General features: G+C 44.0%; 1 protein-coding gene across 1 annotated transcript; it reads right to left on the bottom strand.

Moving 5' to 3' along the window:
• Positions 1–368: 368 nt before the first annotated feature.
• LOC119951374 (zinc finger protein 229-like) lies at positions 369–17,079 on the bottom strand (the record flags this gene model as incomplete). The annotated part of the gene is made up of 2 exons (XM_038774520.1): positions 369–1,601; positions 16,355–17,079. Coding segments are annotated over 2 exons (1,332 nt in total), but the record flags the coding sequence as incomplete, so codon positions are not given.
• Positions 17,080–18,018: the final 939 nt, after the last annotated feature.

Below are 18,018 nucleotides of genomic sequence, written 5' to 3'. Positions count from 1 at the left end.
TTTGAGGTTATAATCAGATCAGCCGTGAACTTATGGAATGGTGGAGCAGGCTCGAGGGGCCGAGTGGCGTACTCCTGCTCCTAATTGGGATGTTATCACATTCTTTATAATAGATTGTAGCATTTTCCCTCCTACTGATGTCAGGCTAATGGGTCTGTGGTTCCCCATTTTCTCTCTCACTCCTTAAATAGTGGGGTTACATTTACCACCTTCCAATCTGCAGGAACCATTCCAGAATCTATAGAATTTTGAAAGATGATCACCAATGTATCCACTATATCTACAGCCGCCTCTTTCAACACTCTGGGATGTAGAGCATCAACTTTTCTGGATTTATTAACTTTCAATGACATTATTTTCTCCAGAGCTACTTTTTAATCTCTTTAATCTACTTTTTTAAATCTCTTTCAGTTCCTCGTGATCACTAGTCCCCTGGTTCTCCAGTGTTTTTGAGATGATTTCTGTAGATCAGACACACATTATTTTTCATTTTTCATTTTCATTTCATTTTTCACATTGTTTAGTTTCTCTGCCATTTCCTTATTCCCCATTATAAACTCTCCTGTCTCTGCCTGGAATGGACCCACATTGGTCTTTGCTAATCTTTTCCTTTTCACATTCCTATAGGAGCTTTTCCGGTCAGTTTTTATGTTTCTCCCCAGTTTGCTCTCATATTCTATTTTCTCTTGATCAGTTTATTGATCCTTCTTTGCTGAATTCTAAAACAAGTTCCCAATCCTTAAGCTTACACTTATTTTGGCCATTTTATGAGCCTCTTCCTTTGATCTAATGGAATCTTTAATATTTCTTGTTCGCCACAGTTGCATCAATTTTCCTGTCTCAGATTCCCTGAGAGAGGAAGAGAAGAGAGAACGAAATGCAGTCCTGGATGTAATTAAAGCAGAAACAATAACTGCAAAATCCATCACTGTAATCAATTGTGAACTTGTTGGTGTCTCAGCAGGGACGAGGAGATACAGAATCATTTTCCACACTAAGAGCAGGTCAATGGCCTCTCCCCAGTGTGAACCCGCTGGTGTCTCCGCAGGTTGGATAAGTAAGTGAATCCCTTCTCACACTGAGAGCAGGTGAACGGCTTCTCCCCAGTGTGAACTCGTTGGTGTGTCTGCAGGCTGGATAACTGAATGAATTCCCTCTGACACACAGAGCAGATGAACGGCTTCTCCTGATTGTGAACAAGTTGGTGTCGTCTCAGGTTGGGTAAGTCATTGTATCCCTTCTCACACTGAGAGCAGGTGTACGGCTTCTCCCCAGCATGAACAAACTTGTGTCTCCGCAGATTAGATAAGTGAGTGAATCCCTTCTCACACTGAGAGCAGGTGAACGGCCTCTCCCCTGTGTGAACTCGCTGGTGTGCCCGCAGGTTGATTAACTGACTGAATCCCTTCCCACACTGAGAGCAGGTGAACGGCCTCTCCCCAGCGTGAACCCGATGGTGTATCTTCAGGCTGGACAACTGAGTGAATCCCTTCCCACACTGAGAGCAGGTGAACGGCCTCTCCCCAGTGTGAATTCGCTGATGTAAATTCAGGCGAGATAACTGAATGAATCCCTTCCCACACTGAGAGCAGGTGAACGGCCTCTCCCCAGTGTGAATTCGCTGATGTAAATTCAGGCTAGATAACTGCGCGAATCCCTTCTCACACTGAGAGCAGGTGAATGGCCTTCTCCCCTGTGTGAATGCGTCGATGAATCTCCAGCTCTGATGGGGCTCTGTATCCCTTCCCGCAGTCCCCACATTTCCACCGTTTCTCCATATTTTGGGTCTCCTCGAGTCTCTCCAGGTTGGACTATCAGTTGAAGTCTTGACCACACACAGAACACCTGTCTGGTTTCTCCCCGCTATGAAAGGTGCAATGTTTTTTCAGGCTGTGCAACTGGTTAAAGCTCCTTCCACAGTCAGTGTGTGTGTCTCGGTGCTTTCCCAATCACAATGATGTTTAAAATCTTTTGAAGCCAACAGGTTGGGCAAACATTACTCCTTCTACATAATGGCTGATGAATCGAGTGACTGTCAGAACTAGACGTGATGTTTGAGATTTCTGTCTGTAAATCCCATCCTTTTAACATCCTGTAAAAGGAGTTTACAAAAGACATCACTGTCAGTACAGGATAGAAAATCAGAACAGATTATTTTAATTTCTCTGTAACATTCTGTCCTCTCTCATTCCCCAAAAGCTGTAAATCTCCATCCCACACACTCTCTCTCCATTCTCACTCTGCTGTATCTAATATTCACCCTCCCAATTCTCCTGAAGGTGCTGATTCAGGCTGATTGACAGATCCATGCTCACTGCTTCCTGTCCTGGACACAGAGATCATAACAAACAGGAGCTGTAGTCGGCCATTCAGCCCATCAAGCCTGCTCAACCATTCAATGGGATCATTGGCCGATCTACGTCAGCACCACTTTCCTACACTATGCCCCATATCCCTCGATATGTTCAATATCGAGAAACATGTCAATTTCTGTCTTGAAAATACTTGATGACTGAGGCCCCACAGTCCTCTGGGGTAGAGAATTCCAAAGCTTCACTACATTGTCTTCAAATTCATTGAAGATCCCGGCCCCGTGTCACTGTCCGTGTGGAGTCTGCACATTCTCTCCGTGTCTGCATGGGTCTCACCCCCACAACGTAAAACAATGTGCAGGGTCAGTGAAGTGGCTATGCTAAATTGCCTCTTAATTGGGAAAAAGAGAATTGGGTGCACTTGAATTTTTAAAATTTTTATTAATTTACGGGATTTGGGCGTCGCTGGTTAGGCCAGTATTTGTTGCCCATCCCTAGCTGCCCTTCAGAAAGTGGTGGTAAGTGGCCTTCTTGCACACCCACTGTGTTGTTAGGGAGGGAGTTCCAGGATGTTGCCCCAGCGACAGTGAAGGAACGGCGATATATTTCCAAGTCGGTCTGGTGAGTGACTTGGAAGGGAACCTCCAGGTGGTGGGGTTCCCAGGTATCTGCTGCTCTTGTCCTTCTAGATGGCAGTGGTCGCTTTGCTGAGCACATTCGGTCTGTGTGCATTCAGGACCCTGACCTTCTCGTTGCTTGCCATTTTATTTATTTATTTATATAAATTTGGAGTACCGGGTTTTCCAAATAAGGGACAATTTTACCGTGCCAATCCTCCCACTCTGCACATCTTTAGGTTGTAGGGGCAAGCCCCAAGCAGACACGGGGAAAATGTGCAGACTCCAAATGGACAGTGACCCAGAGCCGGGATCGAACCTGGGACCTCAGCACCGTGAGGGAGCGGTGATTAACCACTGTGCCACCGTCCTGTCCCTGCTTACCATTTTAACATAAGACTCTGCTCCCATGCCTGCCCTTGGCTTGTTGCAATGTCCCAGTGACGCTGAACGCAAACTGGAGAAACAGTAAATGTTCCGGTTAGGCACACTACAGCCTTCTGGTCTCAATATCGAATTCAAAAACTTCAGATATTTAACTCTACCCCACCTCAACCTCTTTGTTTTCATTCCATTTCATTTTAACTGTCCATTACCTGTTATTTCTTTCCTGTCTTTCTTCATAAAAATATATATTTCCCCCTCACTCTTTCCCCTATCTTATCCCCCCTTTCTTTACCTTTTGCTTCCCGCTTCCCCCCTTTTTCTCATTGTACCTCTCTCCTAACCATGCCCCCCTCCCCCCACATCTACATCTGTCACAGCTTACCCTCTGCTTTTAGTTTCTCTGCTGTTTGGTCTTTCTCACTTTTTATTCTCTCTGGGGACTGCCATAATAATCTTTATTTTTTTAATAATCTTTATTGTCACAGGTAGAATTACATTAACACTGCAATTAAGTTACTGTGAAAAGCCCGAGTCGCCACATTCCGGCACATGTTCGGGTACACAGAGGGAGAATTCAGAATGTCCAAATGACCTAACAGCACATATTTTGGGACTTTTGGGAAGGAACCGGAGAACCCGAAGAAATCCCACACAGACACGGGGAGAACGTGCAGACTCCACACAGTGACCCAAGCCGGGAATTGAACCCGGGACCCTGCGCTGTGAAAATGCTAACCACTGTGTTACTGTGCTGCCCTTTCGTACTCTTTTTCCTTTGTTTCTGTAGTTATGACTGATCTTTCTTTCACACGCCCTGCAGTATAAATATCTCCTACTGTCTATCCTTTTTACCTTTCATAAAGGGTCACCTGGACTTGAAAACATTAGCTCTTTTCTCTCCTCACAGGTGCTGCCAGACCAGCTGAGATTTTTCAGCATTGTCTCTTCTGGAAATATGTAACATAGCTACAGTACGATATTACACAACTAAAAATAATAACAAATGTACTTTATTACACAACCAATAACATATCTATTCTGTACGATATAACAACACTACACTTATTACAATCCTCCATTAATTTACTGTCCCCTTACATAAGAACATAAGAACTAGGAGCAGCAGTAGGCCATCTGTTTCCTCGAGCCTGCTCCACCATTCAATGAGATCATGGCTGATCTTTTGTGGACTCAGCTCCACTTTCCGGCCCGAACACCATAACCCTTAATCCCTTTATTCTTCAAAAAACTATCTATCTTTATCTTAAAAACATTTAATGAAGGAGCCTCAAATGCTTCACTGGGCAAGGAATTCCATAGATTCACAACCCTTTGGGTGAAGAAGTTCCTCCTAAACTCAGTCCTAAATCTACTTCCCCTTATTTTGAGGCTATGCCCCCTAGTTCTGCTTTCACCCGCCAGTGGAAACAACCTGCCCACATCTATCCTATCTATTGCCTTCATAATTTTATATGTTTCTATGAGATCCCCCCTCATCCTTTTAAATTCCAACGAGTACAGTCCCAGTCTATTCAACCTCTCCTCGTAATCCAACCCCTTCAGCTCTGGGATTAACCTAGTGAATCTCCTCTGCACACCCTCCAGTGCCAGTACGTACTTTCTCAAGCCATCTCCTGGGGAAACCAACCCTTTAGTTGGGAACACTAGAAAAGAGACCATCAGGGGCAGCAAGGTAGCACAGTTGTTAGCCCAGTTGCTAGCCCAGTTGCTTCACAGCTCCAGGGTCCCAGGTTCGATTCACGGCCTGGTTCACTGCCTGTGCGGAGTCAGCATGTTCTCCTCATGTCTGCGTGGGTTTCCTCTGGGTGCTCCAGTTTCCTCCCACAGTCCAAAGATGTGCAAGTTAGGTGGATTGGCCATGCTAAATTGCCCTCAGTGTCCAAAAAGTTTAGGTGAGATTACTGGGTTACGGGGATGAGGTGGTCTTAAGTCGAGTGCTCTTTCCAAGGGCCGGTGCAGACTCAATGGGCCAATTGGCCTCCTTCTGCACTGAAAATTCTATGAATCCTTTTAGCCAGACAAATAAATGTGTCAAGCTGAGAGGGCAAAGGATGTCAATGTCTTTAAGAGAGAGATAACTGGGCCAGACTTTGCAGAGTCTGCACCCTCCCTGGATTCACTTCCTTTTCCTTCAGTTGCTGCAAGTGACCAATTGAAGGTGAGAATGAGAAAATAAATTGTTTTACTCACAGATGTTGGGCACAGCAGGATTTTTCAGTCTGCATGAAGCTGAAACGTCATTAACACAAAGTCCGCGCTCTGATTAGCTGGAGGACCAATGTCCTTCCGGTCATCCAAGTCTTTCCATTGGTTGCTGGCCGACTGAAAAAAATGGGCAACGGATGTCACATGGTCATGGATGCCCTTTTGACCGCAATATGCTCATGCGCATAGTTTCCTCTCCTTTGGACATGCGCAGTCCCGGGCTACCCCGCGCCCGGTGGATAGAGCGGTTCCCGCGGCGAAGGGGATTATGGGATCAGCCGCCATTAACCAACTCCGAACAAGTCTCCAAACCCCTGGGACTGGGATGAATGTGGGAGTGGGGGGCAGTGACCCCATTCCAGACACAAAGTACATGTGTCACTGGGTTTGATTCTGACATCCCCCGTAGAAAACAGTTTGTTAACTTCAGACACCTGGGTGACATATTGGGGAGGGCAACAGCGGAGTGTGAAGCTGAACCCGAGAGTCAGCACCTTCAGGGGAGGAGAATTGGGGGGAAAGCAGAAGGATAGTGGGATGAATTAGTGTTACAATCAATAGGGAAGGAGTGTGTGGAGGCAGAGACAGAAAGAAGCAGTATTTTCTGTCACATGATCATGAGCTTGGACAATTTTATCAAATCATTTGTGAAACCTGGATTTACAATATCCCTGTGAAACACCTTGGGATGTTTAATTACATTAAATGTGGTGTATAAATGCAAATTAATCTGTTATTGAAGGCTGTCACTTGGGCTCCTCCACTACCCAGAACACCAAGTCCCTGATCATGGACAGTCTGATTAACCAGTTTATTCACACAGATCCGACCAGCCCACCCAATCTCAGTGAATCTGCTGTTCTCAGGCTCCCTTGTAACTCCATCCCTGCTCTCGCTGCGCTGAGCTCAAGTGTGAACAAAGCATTTTTGTCTGCAGATTTTTAGTGTGAGACGTTAAACCTATCAGGAGACGGTGAATAGGCCGGGTCACTGCTCTCATCAAAATACAAGGCTGAGGGGCTAATGGAGGGCTGCAAATTATGAAAGGTTTTGATACACATGAAGAATGTTTTCACTTGTAAGGGTAAGACAAAAACTAGAAGCTATGAATGTGAGATAATCTAATCAGGAATTCAGGAGAAACTTCTTCCCCAGAGAGTAGTGGGAATGTGGAACTCGCTACCACAGGGATTGGTGGAGGTGAATAACATCAATATATTTATGGGGAAGCTGGATGAACACATGGGAGAAATGAACAGACGGATACAGTGATAGAGTCAGATGGGAAAGCATGAGAGGAGGCTCAAGTGAAGTATAAACACTGGCATGGATTGGTTGGGCTGTTTCTGTGCTGTATATTCAATGTAATTTAGCCTTGTATTGCCTTTAACTCTCACATAGTAGATTCCGGGTTAAAGAGAAACAGTTTCACTCCCAGAAAAACATTTCAGTTCATTGAACAATAGCTGGAAACAATCAGTGCCTCTTGTCAGCCAGGTGTCCGTGTGAGGAGTCAAGATATTCAATTAAACTACAAAGATCATATGTAATTTGTACCAATATATCTTTGAAGAGCAGCTCTTTCCTTTCAAATGGACTGGATTATTTAAATTGATCAGGTTTTAATCAATTCTTTAAAGTGCTTAATTATCAGTCTTATTCAAATCAGAATTTGTTTTATACAAGACAAAGTAGGCACATGATCAGCACCCCATTCACCATCTCCACCATTGATACCCAGTGGCAGCAGTGTGTCGCATCTACAAGCGACACAGTAACACAGTGGTTAGCACATTTGCTTCACATTGCCAGGGACCGAGGTTTGATTCCCGGCTTGGGTCACTGTCTGTGAGGAGTCTGCACATTCTCCCTGTGTCTGCGTGGGTTTCCTCCGGGTGCTCCAGTTTCCTCTCACAAGTCCTGAAAGTTGTGCTGTTAGGTGAATTGGGCACTCTGAATTCTCCCTCAGTGTACCTGAACAGGCACCGGTGTGTGGCAACAAGGGGATTTTCACAGCATCCTTTAACGGCAGCATCCATTTTCCAACGTTAGAGGTCGCTGTGGCTGTTGGATAGATTCACTGTGGAGCTCCAGTGAACGAGTCTGCCCAGGGTCCCCTTCCCTAGTCTCACCTCGCCAGCTTCCGTCCTTCATCAACCCAACCCTGTGCAAAGAGCAGCAAAGACGGGAGCATGGAGTCGAGGGGTAGATCAGCCAGGAGCTGAATGAGTGGCAGAGGAGATCCCCTTACTAAACTTCCCGTAAATGTGTTTTAATGGGGATTGGGACCAGTTCTAATGTTTGTCTGTCTGTCTATCTCAAATATTTTAACGTGTTAACATACAGCTTCAGCATCTCAGATACACATCAACCCTATTGGATGTCCCCATTTTATTGACCTGATCCAGGTTCGACTTGTTTATTAACTAAACACCTTATTATCTTCCAGGTCTTAATAATAAACTGAAGAGCCGTGCTCCGAAAGCTCGTGTTGAACCTGTTGGACTTTAACCTGGTGTTGTAAGACTTCTTACTGTGCTCACCCCAGTCCAACGCCGGCATCTCCACATCATTAATAATAAACAGCGGATGTGCCAGATTAAACTGGATTTCCTTTAGTTCCTCCCATCTTTCCCAGATATCAAAAGGAAATTGGATGGGGACTTGAGGGCAATAAACTCACAGGGGTAAGGGGATTGAAGGCGCGAATGGGACTGAATGGATGATTTACACAGGGGTTAGCTTGGACCCGATAAGTAGAATGGATTCCTCCACTGCCCTAATGCAGTGTCTATTGTTACCATCTCTGTAGAGATTGATAACTTATTAAATGAAAGGAATCTCCAATGGAAAGAAAACCAATGGACAAAATTACACATTTTCAAACTTTTACTCAACAAACCAACTAAAATCGACACAAACCTGAATTAACAGGGACTGGATATTTCACAGGACAAGAGAAATTTCACTTTAATAGTCAGTACAACAAAGATACATCCCACGTTGATCTGAGCCCTCACATTACTTCTTGTGGAAATGTTGCACCATGGACAATCTCACAGTCTTCCCAATCTCCCTCTGCAATGTCGCATCCCTCACTTCCCACCCAATGGACTTGGCCTTCGAGTCACTTCCACCAACAGCCGCATTCTAGCCAAGGTCCGTGAATATTGTGAACACCAACAAAGTGCCCGTCTGTAAATGCTCTCTCTTTCGGGTTGTGACGCTCTTATGTCCCCAGAGACTCAATTTTTGGATCTCTTTAAACTGTATGGTTGGATTTCGCATAACTGAAATAGAAGCAAGTGGTGTTTTCCGATCCACAACCCCCTGCTCTCCTAGCCTTCAGCTAGCTGTCCTTTCCAACTGTGTAACACGCGACGTAACACAGTCCTTGCTGTATTCTCAGTGCACTGCTTCAACACCCAGATCTGTTGGAAGCTCCACGCTCTGTTTTGAACTGCAGGTTTCCTTATTAACTGTGTCTGTCCTTTACCCCCAGCAACCGAACCTGCTTCAGTGGGACGGAAAGTGTAACTGAATATACGATTATCTGTCTATTCAGCCTTGGCTTCTTCAGCTTTACGTTCCCAGAGCAACCTCAGGTCACATGGTCATTTCTTGGACCTGATGACCTCAGAACCAAGAAATCAATTCCTCTCCTTCAGAAGAATCTCCAGTTTCACTTTGGGTCTTAAAGGGTTCATTGCACAAAAAAGTATTTTCCCAAAATAATAATAAAACAGTACTAATAATTATTATTAATCTTACTATTAAATTATTAAAGGTATTTTCCCAAAGTACCTGGGTCATCACATGCCCTCCCATCCCCAAGGAATAAAGCTTCTGAAGTAAGCATGTTTTCAGAATCCTTTCATGCTACAACACATGTGAACATTATAAACACTGTAACAATGTCTTTATTACACACTGTTCAGATAATGGTTTCTCTTTGTCCCATTTTACAATGAAACATATCACCTTGGCAATACTATAAGCTTAACCCTGAACAAAACTAACCCAATGTGACAATGAGGTTTGAAAGTTCAGCTTGCTCGAGAGTCCCAGTGCTCTTGTCAACAAGAGTCCATTTTACTATTGGTAGATTCACTTTCTTTGAACCTTCCCAAGAGATCTCCTTGCCCACCTCACAGTCTTCCCAGTTTTCCTTGGTGAAAAGGTTGTGCTTCCTCAGATTCACCCGAGGAAGGAGCAGTGCTCCGAAAGCTCGTGTTTGAAACAAACCTGTTGGACTTTAACCTGGTGTTGTAAGACTTCTTACTGTGCTCACCTCAGTCCAACGCCGGCATCTCCACATCTTAGGCAGGAATACAATTGAACTGTTTCATTCAGTTACTGTAATTCCTTATTCATACAGTTTCAAATGTTGAGGCTAATGAGAGCTTGAAGGTCTCTCTTGCCAGTACATTTATCCTCATTGCACATTCTTTATACATACAATTAAGCTTTTATATTTTTACAACAAATAAAACTCAGGCTTTTACTATAATTAAGGGCTGGTTTAGCTCATCAGGCTAAATCGCTGGCTTTTAAGCAGACCAAGCAGGCCAGCAGCACGGTTTGATTCCCGTACCAGCCTCCCCGGACAGGCGCCGGTATGTGGCGACTAGGGGCTTTTCACAGTAACTTCATTGAAGCCTACTCGTGACAATAAGCAATTTTCATTTCATTCATTTTCATTTCATTTCATTTTCATTTCATTTCATAATTACTGATTCATTACAGTTTCATTAATTGTAACTTAATTAAGGATCACCAGGTATTTCATCATCTGTTACAGACTTATAGCTAATTAATATAATATTTAATTAATACATTTGATTAATGCAAGATATACTGGTTCTCTACTGAGTAGTACTACACTCCGTATGCTTCAACCGGTGTCTGTCTATATATTTACATTGTGTATTTATTAAATGTCCTATTTTATCATGTATAGAGCAACCTGTCTGGACTGCACGCAGTACAATACTTTTCACTGTACCTCAATACACGTGACAATAAATCAAATCCAATCAAAGAGACAGTTTCTCACTAGTCTTCAGATTGAACAATGAGACTTCTTAAAAATGATTCATTCATGAGAGGTGGGCATCACTGGCTGGGCCAGCGTTTACTGCTCATTCCAATTGCCCTTGAACTGCGTGTCTTGTGAGGCTAATTCAGAAGTCACTTACATGTCAACCACAACATTGCTGTGGATCTGGAGTCACGTGTAGGCCAGGCCACATAAGGAGAGCAGATTTCCTAAAGAACATGAGTGAACCAGACGGCTTTTTACAACAATCGCCAATGTCAACATTAGACTTAATTTGAGGCTTTTATTCAATTTCAATATCTGTCGTAGCCAGATTCGATCTCAGATCCCCAGAGCATTAACCTGGGTCTCTGGATTACTCGGCCAGTAACAATACCATTACACCACTGCCTAGCCCACATAGTCTTGGCAGAATATAATGTCTTGTAAATTCTCAAAATGATAAAGTAATTTATTTTTTCAAACAAATTCTGATAGCTCTACAGTTTCTGAAAACATTTTTGTTGATGGTGTTATTTTCTGAAATAAAGTCTTTACAAAATAATTAACTAATACACCAATTCACTAATGATAATCAATGTTCACTGCTGAATAATCATTAATTTATTTATTGCTTTTTGCTATGAAATCAATACACAATTAATATAGAAAAGGTACAGAAGGTGAAATGGCTGCAGGAAGCCACGTGTTAGAGGTATAAAAGGGCTGCCTTGACCTTGTTACTAATGACAGTGAATACACTATAAAAATAACAATTTTGAAACTAAATGTGATTACACATGCGCACTTACAGCTTCTTACATTACGACAGTGAATATATTTCAAAAGTACGCCATTGGCTTTAAAACACTTTTGGAGGTCCAGTGGTAGTGAGAGGTTTTATAGAAATGTACACTTGTTCCAATTGTCTGGAATCTAGGATATATTACACTCGGTGTCCTCACCAAAATCATTGATAAAGATTGAGTCTTAATTTCGTGTAATAACATCGTTGACACCATTTTGATAATCTGTGAAACCCCAGACACATCATATGCACAATGTGTTGTTGTGACTTGGAATGCACTGTCTATAAATAGTGCTGAAATCTCATTGCACTGTAACTTCCAAAAGGGAATTTGATGCATTCTGAAAAAAAAGTTTAACAATGGGATTAAATGGATCGCCATACAAAGAGCTGGCATAGGGAAAATGGGCCAAATAGACTCCTCTGTGCTCAAGGAGCCTTGTGTACATGTAAAACGAGTGGTAATGACCTGGAACCTACTGCCTATAAAGGTGGGAGATGCAGAAATGAGGGAAGGATTTCAACAGAAAATTGGATGGTCACTGAGAGAAATAAACCTTCAGGGATTCGGGGACAGAACGAGGCAATGGACAGACTGATTTGCTCCACAGAGAACCAACATGGTCTCAAAGGGCTGAATGGCCTCATTCCCCACCGTCCAGATGCTGTGATCTCAGGAGAGAAATTCAGCTGCTCCAGTCACTCCAACTAACTGGAGTCCCTTATCCCTGGTGCCATTCTTGTAAATTTTCACAGTAACTTCACTGCAGTGTTAATGTAAGCCTACTTGTGACAGTAATAAAGATCATTATTGTAAATGTCCTCTACAATCTAAGAACTTCACATCTTTCCTAAAGCGTGGGCCCCATATACAAGGTTCCATTCCAGAGGGATAGAATTGAAAAGCAGGGAGGTTATGTTCAACTTGTTTAGAGCCAGGGTTAGACTACACTGGGAGCATTGTCAACATTTGTCATCTCCATTTAGAAAAAGGAAATAGAGGCACTGGAGAAGGTGTAACAAAGATTCATAATATACAGAACTGAGAGCATTTAACACTCAGGAAAGGCTGGGGCTGCTTGTTTCTGGAAAAGAGAAGACCGATGGGTAGCCTGATGGAAATCTCTCAGATTGTGAAGGGTTTCAATAATCCAACAGGAATTTCAGTAGAAACCACTTTACAAAGCCAGTGGTGAGAATGTGCAACTTGCTACCACAGCGAGTGGTTCAGGTGAACAGCATGAATCCATTGAACAGGAAGCCAGATACATACATGAGGGAGAAAGGAATGGAAGGAGATGCTGATGGGGGAGATGTCGAGGGGTGGATGGAGGATCATGTGGAGCATAAATACTGACACAGATCATGGCTAACCTCAGCCGGTATGGGAATTTACCTTGTGCTATTGGTGTCACTCAGCATGAACCAGCCTTCCAGCCAACTGAGCTAACCGATCCCTGTGTAAATCTGTAATAATTGCTTAAATATTACTGATTGTCTGTCTCACACCATACTATTTAATGTAGTTTCCCAGTGCCCCTCAGACACCATTGCCCCTCATATCTGGATAGTTTCCTTCTGTGAGAAGCACCAAGATAAATTAAACAAAAGAACCATGTAACCACCATAGCCCATCTTCAAGGCAATGTGGCATGATTTTTGGGTTTCCAAACAGAAATAGTAATGTAACATCTTCTAATCTCCAAACATCCTTTCACTCTTTGATCCTTGTGAAATGTGAAACCAGATATTCGCAAGAAGGCTCAGAGAGAATCAGCCCACTGGAGGCGAAGTCGTGAGACCGGTCAGTCCAGCAGAAGGAAACCCTCTGACCATCCCCATTGACCAACAGAATGAAACAAATGCAGTCCTGGATATAATTGACAACAGAAACAATAACAGCAGAATCCAATCCCTGTAATCAGTTGTGAACTTGTTGGTGTCTCAGAAAGTGCACTGAAGTGGGCAGCATGGTGGCGCAGTGGTTAGCATTGCTGCCACACGGTGCCGATGTCCCAGGTTCGATCCCGACTCTGGGTCACTGTCCGTGTGGAGTTTGCACATTGTCTCCATGTGGAGACAACTTCTCCCTGTGTTTGCGTGGGTTTTGCCCCCACTACCTAAAGATGTGCAGGGTAGGTGGATTGGCCACGCTAAATTGCCCCTTAATTGGAAAAAATGAATTGCGTTCTCTAAATTTCTATATAAAAAAAAGTGCGATGAATTACAAAACCCCGTCACACATTGAGGGCAGGTGAATGGCCTCTCCCCAGTATAAACTCCCTGTTGTGACTGCAGATGGCATAACCGAGTGAATCGCACAAACAGACATAAACGGGTGTGAGATAATCGGGATTGTGGAGACATGGCCCAAGGGTGACCAGGGATTGGAACTGAATATATTCAGTATTCAGGAAGGACAGACAAAAAGGAAAAGGCAGTGGAGTGGCAGAGGAAATTAATGCAATAGTGGGGAAGGATATTAGCTCCAACAATGTGGAATCTGTATGGGTAGAGCTGAGAAACACCAAGGGGCACGGAAATTCATGGGCATCGTATATAGACGCCCAAACTGCAGTGGTGATGTTGGGAATGGCCTAAAACAGGAAATTCGGCTGACTGTAAAAGTTTCTATAGGAATGTGAAGAGAAAAAGATTGGTGAAGGCAAATGTAGGTTCCTTAGTCAGAAACAGGAGAATGGATAATAGGGGACAAAGAAATGGCTGAGCAAATAAATACATATTTTGGTTCTGTCTTCACAAATGAGGGCACAAATCAGACACCAGAAATGTTGGGGAACGCGGGATTTAGTGAGAGGTAGGAACTGAAGGAGATCAATATTAGTAGAGAAATGGTGTTGGGGAAATTGATGGGATTGAAGGGTGATAAATCCCCAGGGCCTGATACTCTGCATCCCAAAGGGCTTAAACAAGTGGCTCTAGAAATAGTGGATGCATTGGTGGTCATCTTCCAGGATTCTATAGACTCTGGATCAGTTCCTGCAGATTGGGGCTGGTTTAGCTCACTGAGCTAAATCGCTGGCTTTTAAAGCAGACCAAGGCAGGCCAGCAGCACGGTTCGATTCCCGTACCAGCCTCCCCGGACAGGCGCTGGAATGTGGCGACTAGGGCAATCTGAAATAAAATTAAAATGAAAATCGCTTATTGTCACAAGTAGGCTTCAATGAAGTTACTGTGAAAAGCCCCTAGTCGCCACATTCCACCGCCTGTTCGGGGAGGCTGGTACGGGAATTGAACCATGCTGCTGGCCTGCCTGGGTCTGCTTTCAAAGCCAGCGATTTAGCCCAGTGTGCTAAACCAGCCCCTGGTGAACAATAAGCGATTTTAATTTTCATTTCATTTCAGATTGGAGTGTGGCTTATGTAACTCCACTATTTAAAAAGCGAGACAGAGAAAAAAGGGAATTATAGACCAGTAAACCTGACATCGGCAAAATTCTAGAATCCATTATCAAAGATCTTAAAGCAAAGCACTAAGAAAATAGTGGCAACATCGGGCAGAGTCAGCATGGATTTATGAAGGAGAAATCATGCTTGACAAATCTACTGGAATTCTTCGAGAGTGTAACTGGTAGAGTTGACGAGGGCAAGCCAGTGGATGTGGTATATCTGGACTTTCAGATGGCTTTTGACAAAGTCCCGTGTAAGAAATTAGCATGTAAAATTAAAGCACATGAGATTGGCGTGTTGAAATAGGTAGAAAATTGGTTGGCAGACAGGAAACCAAGAGTAGGGATTAATAGGTCTTTTTCAAATTAGCAGGCAGTGACTAATGGGGTACCGCAGGGATCGGTGCTCGGACCCCAGATATTCACAAGATGTATTAATGATTTTTTAAAAGTTTTAATTACCCAATTTTTTTTTCCAATTAAGGGGCAATTTATCGTGGCCAATTCACCTACCCTGCACATCTTTGGGTTATGGGGGTGAGACTCACGCAGACACGGGGAGAACTTGTCTCCACACGGACTCAAAACGAGAAGGCAGACTATTAGCTGAATGGCCATAAATTAGGAGAAGAGAATGTGCAACGAGACCTGGGTATCCTTGTACACCAGTCACTGAAGGTATGCATTCAGCTACAGCAGGCGGTAAAGAAGGTAAATGGTATGTTAGCCTGCATTGCGAGCGGATTCGAGTACAGGAGCAGGGATATCTTGCTGCAATTATACAGGGCCTTGGCGAGACCAGACCTGGAATGTTGTGTGCAGTTTTGGTCTCCTTATCTGAGGAAGGATGTTCTTGCTCTAGAGGGAGTGCAGCGAAGGTTTACCAGACTGATTCCTGGGATGGTGGGACTGAAGTATGAGAGATTGAATCAGTTAAGATTGTATTCGCTGGAGTTCAAAAGAATAAGGGATCTCATAGAAACCTAAAATATTGTAACAGGACTTGACAGGGTAGATATGGGAATGGTTTTCCCGATGGTGGGAGTATGAAGAACGAGAGGTCGCAGTCTGAGGATACGGGGTGGAACATTTAGGATAGAGATGAGAAGTAATTTCTTCAACCAGAGAGTGGTGAGTCTGTGGAATTTGTTACCACAGGAAATAGTTGAGGCCAATACATTGTATGCTTTCAAGAAGCAGTTGGATATAGCACTTAGGGTGAAGGGGATCAAAGGATATGGAGGGGAAAGCTGGATTAAGCTATGGAGTTGGATGATAAGCCATGATCATAATGAATGGCAGAGCAGGTGCGAAGGGCCAAATGGCCTCTTCCTGCTCCTATTTTCGATGGTTCTATGTAATCCCTTCCCACACTAAGAGCAGGTGAATGGTCTCTCCCCAGTGTGAACTCGCTGGTGTGTCTGCAGGTGGGATAACTGAGTGAATCCCTTCCCACACTGAGAGCAGGTGAACGGCCTCTCCCCAGTGTGAACTCTCTGATGTCTCAGCAGGGTTGATGAATCAATGAATCCCTTCCCACACTAGGAGGTGAATAGCCTCTCCCCAGTGTGAACTCGCTGATGTCTCAGCAGGGTTGATGAATCAATGAATCCCTTCCCACACTGAGAGCAGGTGAACGGTCTCACCCCAGTGTGAACTCGCTGGTGTATCCGGAGTGTGGATGAATCATTGAATCCCTTCCCACACTGAGAGCAGCTGAATGGCCTCTCCCCAGTGTGAATTTGCTGATGTTTCTGCAGGGTGGATAACTGACTGAATCCCTTCCCACACTGAGAGCAGATGAATGGCCTCTCCCCAGTGTGAACCCGCTGATGTCTCCGCAGGGCGGATGAATCACTGAACCCTTTCCCACACTGAGAGCAGGTGAAAGGCCTCTCCCCAGTGTGAACTCGCTGATGTTCCCGCAGGTGGGATAACTGAGTGAATCCCTTCCCACACTGAGAGCAGCTAAATGGCCTCTCCCCAGTGTGAATTTGCTGATGTCTCTGCAGACTGGATAACTGAGTGAATCCCTTCCCACACTGAGAGCAGGTGAACGGCCTTTTCCCAGCGTGAACCCGCTGGTGTCTGTTTAGGCTGGATAACTGAGTGAATCCCTTCTCACACTGAGAGCAAGTGAACAGCCTCTCCCCAGTGTGGAATCGCTCGTGTCTCTGCAGATTGGATGAATCAATGAATCTCTGCCCACACTGAGAGCAGGTGAACGGCCTCTCCCCAGTGTGACTGCGGCGATGAATCTCCAGCTCAGATGGGAATCTGTATCTCTTCCCACAGTCCCCACATTTCCACGGTTTCTCCATGTTTTATGTCTCCTCTTGTCTCTCCAGATTGGACAATCAGTGGAAGCCTCGTCTACACACAGAACATGTGGTCTGTCTCTCCTCACTGTGAATGGTGTGATGTTTCTTCAGGCCGTGTAACTGGTTAAAGCTCTTTCCACAGTCAGTGCTCTTGTCTGGGTCTCGGTGCTTTTCCAGTCACACTCACGTTTAAAATCTTTTGAAAACGGCAGATTGGACAAACATTTCTCCTTCTCGCTGATGATATTCAGATCAGAAGGAATCAAGTGAGTTTGTCACATCGGGACGTGATGTTTGAGATTTCTGTCTATAGTTCCTCCTCTTCCAATATTCTTTAAAAACAATTAACAAAAGTCATCATTGTTAGTACAGGATAGAAATTCAGAACAGACAGTTCTAGTTCCTCTGGAACATTATTTACTCTCTTGTTCTCTAAAAGCTGTAAATCTCCATACCACACAATCTCCCTCCATTCTCACTCTACTGTATCTAATATTCACCCTCCCAATTCTCCTGATGGTGCTGGTTCATGTTAATTGACAGATCCAAGCTCAGCTCACTGCTTCCTGACCAGCACAGAGCCATTAGAACAGGAGTAAGAGTCGGCCATTTGGCCCATCGAGTCTGCTCAACCATTCAATGAGATCCTTGACCGATCTACCTCAGCCCCAATTTCCCACACGATCCCAATATCCCTCGATATATTCAATATCTAGAAACCTATCAATATCTGTCTTTTTTTTTAACAAACAATTTTATTGAGGTATTTTAGGCATATAGTAAAAGTGACATTGTATAGTACAAAAAAAGTCAAGACACAAATTAAACATAGTGCAAACCACGGCTCTGTTCACGAAAGGAGCTGCCTCAATATCCCCCTACTCTATCTCCCATTAGTTC

This window comes from Scyliorhinus canicula, chromosome 17 (assembly GCF_902713615.1).
Source record: "Scyliorhinus canicula chromosome 17, sScyCan1.1, whole genome shotgun sequence".
NCBI lineage: Eukaryota > Metazoa > Chordata > Chondrichthyes > Carcharhiniformes > Scyliorhinidae > Scyliorhinus > Scyliorhinus canicula.
This window is presented reverse-complemented; position numbering and strand designations above follow the sequence as displayed.